Source organism: Thermobia domestica, chromosome 1 (assembly GCF_964235325.1).
Source record: "Thermobia domestica chromosome 1, izTheDome1.hap1.1, whole genome shotgun sequence".
NCBI classification, from domain to species: Eukaryota; Metazoa; Arthropoda; class Insecta; order Zygentoma; family Lepismatidae; genus Thermobia; species Thermobia domestica.
In genome coordinates, this window is record NC_137454.1 from 196,082,900 (window position 1) to 196,094,089 (window position 11,190).

An 11,190-nucleotide genomic window follows, 5' to 3' on the forward strand; every position below is an offset into this window, starting at 1 on the left:
CCTGAGTCGTGTTCGTCTTGATATGTGTTATTTATAGTGAATGATAAGATACATTAATTTTGGGGAAATTGGACACATTCTCTAACACAATTATTAAAGAGTATGTTTTTATTTGGAAAATCCTATCATTCATAGATAAGATAATCTAGCTGCTTTTTTATTATTATTTTCAATAGCAGGATACTGATAAAAGTCAATACTAGTTTAAATTATCTACAATTGGGTATTCTCAAAATAAATTTTAAGATAAAATTTAGTATATAAGTCTGGACTTTTGATTTAATATCACACATTTCATTATAGAACATCATGTTTCGTTTGGCTCTATTCGCTGGTCTAGTAGTGTGCGCTTTTGGTAAGATTGTCTTAATCACTTCTAAACCTTAATATACGTCCCATTGAATCTTTCTGAGTGATGAATCATTTATATTCACAGACTTTTGGATATGCACTATATATGTAAATATTTAAATTTATTCCATTAACTACAATTTTTCGTCTTTCCAAAATTTCTGAAGTGTAAAAGATATGATACTCATACTAATACTTGACTCCGAAAGTCCACGATGAAACAAAAGTGAACTTTTGCCTGTCACTGATTTCGTCCTCATGTTATTTTAAGAAAAATGGCAATGCAAACTTTTCTCTTTTTTTAATGTTAAGAATGGTTCATAGTAAAATTCCATTACGTTTTCCGAAGCACCACATAAAACTACGAAGTTTGTTTAAAATATCGAATGAAAACGTTGTAAGAAGAACTGTAGGGCATATAATAAGAAAGAGTTAATTAAATTCCTAAAATTTGAGAATAACCACCAGTATTGCTTAAGTAAAACTGCATTAATATTTGAAGATAAAGGATTAAATAAAATAAAAAAGTTAAAGACTGACAACGGATCGGTTTTGAAACATTTATTTATTATCTTATTTTACTTTTCAAAAGTTTCTTGAAGTTTAACATGAACCCATAAAAAAATTCCAAATTCTTTTAATGCGTGTATCTTATCCTTCCTAGGATAGCCTCATATAAGCCTTATTTTATTAAATGCATGTATTCATTTTCTATGTTAGATATGTATAGTATGTTTAACTTACGTTAATATATTATATAACTATTTACAAAGAATCCATGTAATGATAATCTAACCTGATTTATGTGATTTCAGCGACACCTAACTACAAGTTCTTAGGAAGGAAGAACTTCTTCCCACATGGAAGGATTGTAGGGGGCAGTCCTGTTGCACCTGGAGAATTTCCATTCCAGGTGAGTATCTCTGCAATAATATTGATAGTGAAGTTAAACCGATTAAATTACTTTTATCAAAAATGGAGTGTTGGCAATATTTATTTCTTTACACATCTCGCATGATGTACCAAGTAGGCTGAACAGTGTACTGTTATACCACAACGTAAATAACTAAATATTAAAAATTAGCTTTCGTGGACAATATCCACAGAAATTTATGATATTATTTTGATGTGGTGTTCACTAGAAGAATATGAAGTTTTTTTTTCAATTAGTCATAAATATATATCCATGTTCATAACTGAAACAAAAGTTTGCAAAATGAATCCTATGATCCTACTATTGAATTTGAAGCCTATAAAATGCAATGCAGTGTGTCCAGTATCTTCGTAAAAAAAAATAATAAAAATAAAGCAGGAATGGGTTAAAACATATTTAGTCTAGACTGCATGTACATTAGTTGTAATATCAATTTTACACTCTGTAGACATATTAGCAAAAAATGAATTAAACATGTACAGACATGAAGATCTATAAGATGCGCACGGGGCTTTGAATTAAGTGGTGCTTGGGAAATATTATTACTCAATACCTGTACTAACCTTAAATGAAGCTGTTTCAAACAGGTCCCTTTTCTTGAGTGCTTTACGTTTTGAATGATTACTATGTAACTGTCACTGGAAGCTAATTTGAAGAAGTATTGGAAATGAATGAGCTGTTATTATTTGTTTCACAGAAAGGAATATATTTACTCTTATTCTTAGAAGCAACATTTCGGTAGAAATATATATCGTCAGTAATATTTTTCTCTCCTGTCAAAACTTAGGGAAGGACTTTCGAAACTTTTAATATCTTAATTTATATTCTCTCAATATGGAACATCTCTCCAATGAATTTCCTGTGTATATACCTGGTGTAAGGAACTTGACCCAACCTTTTACTTGGAATATTGAATTCGTTTTCCTCTTTGCAATAAAATAGTTCTCTAATATTATCTCGAAAAGTCTTTTTACCTATCTCTCTGAAAAGGCTCTGCTCTTAACTACATAGGAAGGAATGAAATTATACAAAGCTACATTCTTTCTCCATTTAGGTACTTAATTTCTTCATTGACATTCGCATAAGCCTCGAACCAGGACTGATAACTTGTCAGGACTTCAATTAAGTAAAATGGACATGAGAATTGAATGGAATATAAGAAGTCTTTTTAGAGTAGCCAGGTTAAAATCCGTAACTAACGAGCTACGGAAATATAGGATGAACTTAGTATGAGTTCAGAAAGTTAGATAGAAAGAAAAGGGAGCAGTGAAGTTCGAAAAGTTTACGTTCTTCAACGTTAAAGGAAATAAGTCACAAACTAGGAACACGGTGTTTCGTTTACAAACTATCAATTGCAGAAATTAAACATGTCGAATTTATTAGTGATAGAATCCCTTTTATTACTCGTAACGGCTGGTAGTGTGATATACCGTGTGAAATGTACCTACCAGAATCTACTATTCCTTCGTCCAGGAATGAAGAAATATGAATCATCTGAAGAATAAGTTTCTAATATACTGGATAAAAGATATTAGAAATACTCGAGATTGGTATTGTAATGATGCACTAATCATCCTAGCACCAAAATGATTATACAAATTTCCAGAGATGCATTTTAAAAGTTAAGCACGAGCAACTTCAAATTCCATTGTACAGAAGTTTTCAGCAAGTTGTACAGCAGAAGATACAAGTCATTACGTTATAGAAACAATTCAATACCAATTACCAACTTTCAACATTTCAGGCCCTACCTGTTTCTGGTGGGGCTTATTGCTAAAACCACTTCCAACAAGAAAATAATTAGACTTTTTTCCAGAATTTTTTTGGGTGAAAATCAAAGTGTAATAGAATTGTACTGTGACACTAGTTACTAAGGAAAATATTCTGCATAAGAGTGAAACGTAATTTTGATTTAGTTTACCTTTGCTACGGCCAGGGTGGGAGATGTTTGGTAATTTCGGGGTTACTCCAGGATGTGTGCCCAGAAGGAATACTGCTGTTCAAAAATGTAATGCTTGTCCCGTTGTTTTTTATTTAAAGAGCAGACATTATGAGGGTACAAGAAACAATATCAACGTAAAATGCAAATATTCCGTTTTATTCTTGAAATCATATAAAAGTACAATTTATTTTTACTTCATTTCTTACCTTCAATTTGGGAACGTGGAAAGTTACAGTAAATATAGACAATGTAAATCTTTTCAGAAATATTTTACTTTTAGATTATAATTGAATATTCGTTTCTGATCACAAACAATAACTTTCAAAGAACCATACAAATGGATTTTTTAAATATATAAACATCAAATATAGTGAATAATGAAAATTGAATGTTACTATTCTAAGCTGAAGTTAGCAGTACCCACGAACACACAATCAATCACGCTCCGTATATAATTTCTATTTTGAGCGCTGCACCCCATAAGCAAATTTATGAGTCCACAACTGGTTAGTTTCAAATATAACAAAGATATCATTTTACGACTTAACTATCAAGCATCAGTTATGGAAAATTTATTCCTTATAGTAACTCACGATCTTATTCTAATGAAGTACACCATTTTAAAGTTGAAGTGATGTCCAATTTCGGCAGATAGAAACACGTAAGTGAAGATTTAAGAAAACCTCCGGTTTTGAAAGTTTTGTACGCTGAGATAAATCTACCGATCATCCTTCAATTATTATTTTGAATTTTTTTTCAAGTAACACAGTTCTTAAGGAAAGAAATTAAACGTTTCATACAAAGTATGTAGAGAAATAAATTAAATACAAAGATATATTGACATTAATTTCAAATTAATTAAATTAATTGACGGAATTTTAGAGTGTTCCATTTCAGGCATGAAATTGTAGGATGAGAAATACTAATCAAAATACGAGACCTTACTAGAGATTCTATGTGGAAGATGAACCGAGAATGGCAGACACATATAATACTCAAGTATGGTACTTGCCACAAGGTGGTTTTGTTAATATTCAAAGAGAATAACTACCAAGTATGAATTTTGTATTGTAGGCATCGGTCCAAGTTCTTGGCAGCCACATCTGTGGAGGAACCGTCATAAGTGAAAACTTCGTAATCACTGCTGGACATTGCTCAGAGTAAGTTGTCTTACTTAAAGGTTAATAGTAATATTGTATTAGTAAATAAGTAACTTCAATTATATTAGTAAATTATTGATTTTTTTAAATCATAAAGCACAATGTGACAGTAAGTAATATCATAATACGATATGAAAGACATTCTTGGAAATGCAACAACGTATCATGCACTATTAAAGTGAGTTGACTGCTATATTTATTCAAACATTTCTACTGGAGTGAAAATCTTTCTATTGAGCATTATAAAATTACTGCCAATAACAAACAAATACTTGTAGATAGTTATCCTAATAATTCAAACATCTGTAGTTTATAACACATAAGTTGTGTTAGGTGGCAGTACATTCTTCCCCACACCAAATTCCGAAATCTTCTAGCTGTTTTTCTTGTCATACACATTTCTGCTCAGTATAGCACAGTACTTCATACTAAATAAGTTAGTGGTTTATATTTCTAATTCAATTACTACCTTTCCTAGTCAACCTATTTTTAGATATTTTCACAAAATATAAACAGTTTATCCTTTGCTAAAGGCTAATCAATTTCATTTATGTTCATCATTCCCATTCCCATTACTTTATTTCCATAATTATGACATACATTCTTAATAAACCTTCTTGGTGAATATTCTATTTAACATCTTTAGAACTTATATCATAATAATATACTCATTCTATAAGCTAAGAAATAACACACAAACTTCACCCTTTTTCTAAAGAACTTGACCTATCACATATAATAAACCTATAACGTTTCTCCATGCTAACTCCAAGTTGTTCCTTGTCTAGTTGAGCTTTCACATTAAGTAGATTACTTTTACTATTACACATCGAAATTAGAAATTCGATCTTCTTCGCTAATGAAATTCCAGTTTTAGAAATGGTGCAAAATAATTTAAACCATCCATTACTTTTACCTCTGCTGTATTTAATAATAGTGCTAAAATAACTATATAGCTAATCATAATTTACACTAGAATTGAAATCTATTTTACATTTCTTCAACAGTTATAATAGAAGATATTATAATATTGTTGCTGGAATTACCAACTTGAATGAAGAAGGTCAGTCTCGTAGTGTAGCTGAGATTACTGTTCACCCAGACTATGATACACTATGGAGTGGTATTCCAATCAACGACATTGCCGTATTCAGGGTAAGTGAAACATCTAAATATTTACATTGCACCTAAATTGTTTTAAATATGATATAAAATGAAACGTTATAACAGTAAATATGAATGAAGTAGGATATTTGTGAAATTTAAATCATTTTATTATTACATACAATTTTTACTTAAGAGAAGGAGGTGTATTAAAGTTGTATTTCCATATTTATAACAATCACTAGTGAATTTACAGATATCTAATAAATTGTAATATTTCAAACTAAATTAGAATATTAAAATATTAAAAAAAACTATATCATATAAAGATATTCCCATATTTTTAATCTCAATAAATTACCTATGTTTATCGTTTAAAATATCTTTACAGGTTAGCGAACCTTTTGATTTGAATGACAACCTTCAACCAGCTCAACTTCCTTCAGCTGGGGAAGAACTAGCCCCAGGTTCTGAAGTTACTATCACTGGATGGGGTACTACAGAGGTAACATACGTTTATATATATATATATATCAAGATGTAGACGTATACATTTATTATCAGAAATTCAAAAATTAATGTCATATAATATATGTGTACACTATTTCTGGGGCCACGTCGGCTCAGTGATAGAGCGTTTATCTCTTGTGCATGGGGTCCCTGGTTCGATCCCAGATAACGCCAAGTGAACTTTGTGGTTGACAAATGCCGTGTACGTTGGTTTTCACGCTGTTCTCTAGTTTCCTCCTACTTTCTTCATTTCACCATTTAATTAATTTCTCACCATCACCTCCTCCTTTAGGTTAGCCCGCATAATCGTAGGACACAAAACTGAAAGATTTCATTTCATATTTGTGTAACTATTTGTGTACAAGCTATATAGATTATTAGTAAATATTTACCTTATCATAATTTAAGAACACATTATATTAATGTATAAATTAGAATATGCTGATGAGCAAAGCTCAAGTGTGTATTTGTATTTACACCCTAAATATTAAAATGTGCAAATAGAACCCTTTGTAACTCTTTAGTTTGTCTGTCAAACATTAGTGTTTACGATAAAACAATCTGCTTATCATTCATTAATATTGTTGCTTAATTGATTGAAAGGAACAACATTTATTACTATCTTTTTTTTAAATTTCTATCACTATTAGTGCAAAGAATTTAAAGTATCAGTTGATATTCACTGATACAATATTAATTGATTATCCTCAGGACTGTAAACTCAATCTATTTTCTTTTGCTACAGGAGGGTGGTGATGTGTCTGATGATCTATTGCAAGTTCAAGTTCCCATTGTAAGTGCTCAAGAGTGTGACGATGATTATGGTGGAGTTCCTGAAGGTCAGATCTGCGCTGGTGTTCCTGAAGGAGGAAAGGATTCATGCCAAGTAAAAAATTTAGATATTTATTTCTAACAGTTCAGATTATACTAATATTAAGTACCTAATTAAGAGTAGTGAAGTTCTATTAATAGTAAATTTATCCAAAATTGTAAATTATCCTAAAAATTCAGATTTTGTCATGTTGAGATTGATAAAGATCATTTCTCTTTTTCCTTACTTGTAACCTAACTATGAGGTATTTTCATGTGGCAAAAGACTTCGTATTCATTCAAGAAAATAATTTGAGTGTTATATATATTGTTCATTATTATGATAAAAAACGTTAGATTCATTGAAATAATGTAATTTTGAAGGGCTGGTGGACATTATTCCAGATAATAATAATAATTATTATTATAAAATTGCAAGTGAGTGTGTTTCTGGCTTTGTAACAATTCAACTGCCCTACCAAACTCGATGAAATTTTCAATATAGATTAGGTTCGGGTCTGATATGGTTTCTATCTATTCATTTTTTGATGCGAATTAAAAAAAGGGCAGAGGAATATATATATATATATATACATAGATAGATAGATAGATAAATAGATAGATAGATAGATAGGTAGGTAGATAGATAGATAGATAGATAGATAGATAGATAGATAGATAGATAGATAGATATAGATATAGATATATAGATAAAGGAAAGTGACTACGTTATTGACTCAATAACTCTTAAACCACACGGCCAAACTCGATCAAATTTTCAACATAGATGACTTTTTGGTCTGTAATAGTATTTATATGTTCACTTTGTTGATACAGCTTAGGAGAGGAGGAGGCGGGGGTAGATATATAAAAATGGTAAAAAAATTACCGTTATCTATGACCGTTAAGACTCACTTATGGATATTAGTATCGAATCTATAGTTTTTGCATTCGCTGATATGAATAATGACGTTTCCAGTGCTGTTTAATATAAATTCAGCTCCGCAACTTATCGGAGAAGAAGGGGAGATACACACAACAATGATCGAAAATGATCAATATTAGTGTCGAATCTAAATACAGCACTTTTCACGGGTATCAAACACAAGAGATAAATAATTCTTCATTTAAAGTTTTTATTTTAACCTAGTAAAGCGGGTATTCTGTGATAATAATAATAATAATAATATGCCGTTAGCTATTAACATTTTAACACTAGTTAAACTGTATTCGAATGTCTCGAAGATTAAAGAATGCATAGAGAATGAAATGATTATCGATGTAGCATCTGATACGTGATATTTGAGCTTTCTCGAACAGTAATAAGAGGAAGAATGCAGGGACGCAGTTTTTTTATGTTGGAGCTTAATTTGACAAACGTTTCGGTAGTCCGAGCATTGAAATGTATGTTGTTAGACGTAACAGCATTAGCATAAGGTTTTCATAGCTAGTTACCAGAAAAGAATATAATCTCCTACAAACTCAGTTCCGATTTCGGCTGCTACCATATCGATATGAACGTTGAGTCAGTGATACGAAGGAGAAATAAACTGACGACATTCTGCGTCTCTTCCCATCCCAGCTTTGACATTATGATGTGGTGAAGAACTCAATTTCATTCACAATCTCACTTCACTTGGAGGTAGATTGACACTGTCATTAGTAAACTGTTCCGTTTCCTTTGAGCTAAAGGGTTTAATTGTAGGACTTTAAAGTGAAAGATTTCCTTTCATTTTGTAGTAAGTTTTTAAGTTATTAGAACATGTTTTCGGCCCGCTTGTGCTGTTTATAGTTGTGAGCCATTTCTAAGATGAAAATGCACTATCGGAGATAGCATTCAACATCAGACTATTTATAAGAATCGGTAGTCATAATCTATTACGATTCCTTTTTCTCAATCGTCTAGTTAGTGTTCCGGATATTGAATGTAAGCTGAATAGTAATCTAACGATTTGTAAGCAAAGATATCGAGTTTACAAAACAGTAAATTCGATAAAAAGCATAGTTTACAATAACCTGCGACAACCTCTAGCCTCTCTTTTCGAATAATTGTAGTCATGTGGCAGCGGTACTCAAGTTCGTCATTTCTCCATTCGAGGAGACCACTGCGTATTTCGATAGCTTACCTTTATATTGCAAGATATACGTTTATTTCCATTTTACAACAATAATTCCCTTTTATTTTTGCAATTTTGACTGGTAACAAATTGATGTCTCTACTTTACCTATTCTGATAGAAAACAAATGAGGCTCGTTCGTACTTCTGCTTACTTAAAATAATTCTAGAAATAGTTTTAAATGAAAAAATGGGCAGTGAACGATATTTTCCATTAAGGCTTTCGTAGTAGGTATAAGACCATTTTCCATTTAAGACCAGAAGTAGTTACAAAGTTATTACTTTTTTGAAATCACTTAATATAACGAAGAGGGTGATAGTGATTACATTAGGCAAGCTGAGTATAAATAGACGTGAGTTGTAATTTCAACGTTAATAACCTTATGGGCTTCATGTCCCTAAATAGGAGTACATACCCACGAAGTTGTAAAGTCGAGATCATGGGTTTGCTTTAAACTTCAAGGAACATATTAATTTATCTATAAATAAGATACAATTGTTATAATATAAACTATTTTGAGTTCGTATCAAATAGGTAAGAACTTTGTAAGCTAGAGGTTTCTCTCTTTCTTTCATTTTTTATGCTTATCTGTATATATAGCAATGAAAGAGAGTGAAAATCCTTCCCTAGTTTAGAAGTTTTTATACTATTTACTGCAAACTTGAATTAATTTGTACAAGAAATATTTATATCAATAATCATTAAATGTAACCTTCTGGTTACATTGTGAAAAAATTTCTACGTCACTTCTGTGACCTACATTTAAACATTGTGAATATGAACTACACCACTAATTGCGAGATTAATTTTAATATACTTATCTATTTGAGTAAAATTTGACAATTATGAACTAATTCTGAGGAAACTATCACTTGTTGTTGTGAAAAGTGTACTAAAATACGCACTTGTCTACTGCAAAACGTTTGATATCTTACTTGTTTACTGAAGATTAATTCTTACTATTTCCTCACATTACGATACTATGTTCTTCGCAGGGAGACAGTGGTGGTCCTCTTACTCAAGATGGTATCCTTTATGGCGTTGTTTCCTGGGGCAATGGCTGTGCTGAACCAGGATATCCTGGAGTCTACACTGATGTCGCTTACTACTTGGACTTTGTCAATAGCGTTATTGGATAAATTATATAATGTAAATACCAGTGTTATTATTAAAAAATGTATACTAAAAACTAGAACAAACAATAAAAAGTATTAAACATTTTTATACTTTTATTATTGTTGTGTATGTATTTAATATATTAAATAAGCAAATCGTCATTACACTGTTTAGTATGAATTATTCCACACAGATACCACAATTACCTTATACGAAAATTAAGGTTAAATAGTAGAATGTCAAGATATTGTTCGGTTCTATACTTTGAACAAATGTTATTAACTGCTTTATCATAAAAATAAAAGGATTTTGAATATTTTGTATATATTTATATTTCTTCCATAAAGTGCCAGAAAATAATATATTTTTCATTATACATCAACATATTCATCGCTTCGTTTTTAAAATAACTTAATCAATATAAAATATAAATAAGTTAATAAATATAGAAATAAGTATTTTCTTAATATATATAAAGTATTAAGGAAAAAGATAAATGGTTAAATTAAAATCTGTGCAGAAACTAGAGTAATACAGGCGTCCTGTATTGTGTCAATATTAAGGGAATATACTGTTTGTTGAAGGGAGACAATTTATATCAAAGATAATGTAATAGCCGAGCAGTAGCACTAATAAATCTGGAATGCACAGAAACAAGCAATTATGGATATTTATTTCTCTATACGAACGAAGAAATTCCAAACAAAAAGTACTTATTTTGGTATGAAATTTGCACCTGTGGTTAAGTTCCTGAGAGATGTTAGAACATTTGCGTAAGGCATGAACATTTCTGTAATCTGTTTTGGCTTGATTCTCACTTGCGTTTGTAGACCTACAGAACATACCTTTAAATACCTACAATTACGTACAATGTAATAGAACATTTTCCATGGTTGAAAATTTCTCTTTCCCTCCTACTTGTAGCAAATGACATTGAAGGAATAAGGCGAAGCCTAAGTTCTTTGCTAGGGTGCAATTCACATTATAAGTTATGGAGAGATTTTCTACTCCTCGCAGAAAAATAGCTTGTACTATTGTTTTCAGGAAGAGTGGAGCTACGCAGTTTATTTGTGTGCTTCGCGACACTACTATTCAAATTTTTATGAAGAAATAAAATATTTCCGTAATGGACTCCACAACTTGCCA

The 11,190-nt window shown here is 30.9% G+C and overlaps 1 protein-coding gene across 1 annotated transcript; it reads left to right on the plus strand.

Moving 5' to 3' along the window:
• Window positions 1-286: 286 nt before the first annotated feature.
• On the plus strand, window positions 287-10,148 carry LOC145692505 (trypsin-1-like). The gene is made up of 7 exons (XM_081767816.1): window positions 287-355; window positions 1,167-1,264; window positions 4,302-4,387; window positions 5,395-5,542; window positions 5,883-5,996; window positions 6,747-6,887; window positions 9,924-10,148. Exons 1-7 carry the CDS (start codon window positions 310-312, stop codon window positions 10,065-10,067), a joined length of 777 nt encoding a protein of 258 aa, XP_081623942.1. The 5' UTR covers window positions 287-309; the 3' UTR covers window positions 10,068-10,148.
• The last annotated feature ends 1,042 nt before the right edge of the window (window positions 10,149-11,190 follow it).

What these genes read in the sequence shown, in the direction of transcription:
- LOC145692505 (XM_081767816.1), top strand. Translation starts at nt 310, where the DNA reads ATGTTTCGTTTGGCTCTATTCGCTGGTCTAGTAGTGTGCGCTTTTG. An exon ending in ACTGCTGGACATTGCTCAGA is followed by an intron (nt 4,388 to 5,394) that starts GTAAGTTGTCTT and finishes TTTCTTCAACAG; the next exon opens with TTATAATAGAAGATATTATA. An exon ending in GAGGAAAGGATTCATGCCAA is followed by an intron (nt 6,888 to 9,923) that starts GTAAAAAATTTA and finishes TGTTCTTCGCAG; the next exon opens with GGAGACAGTGGTGGTCCTCT.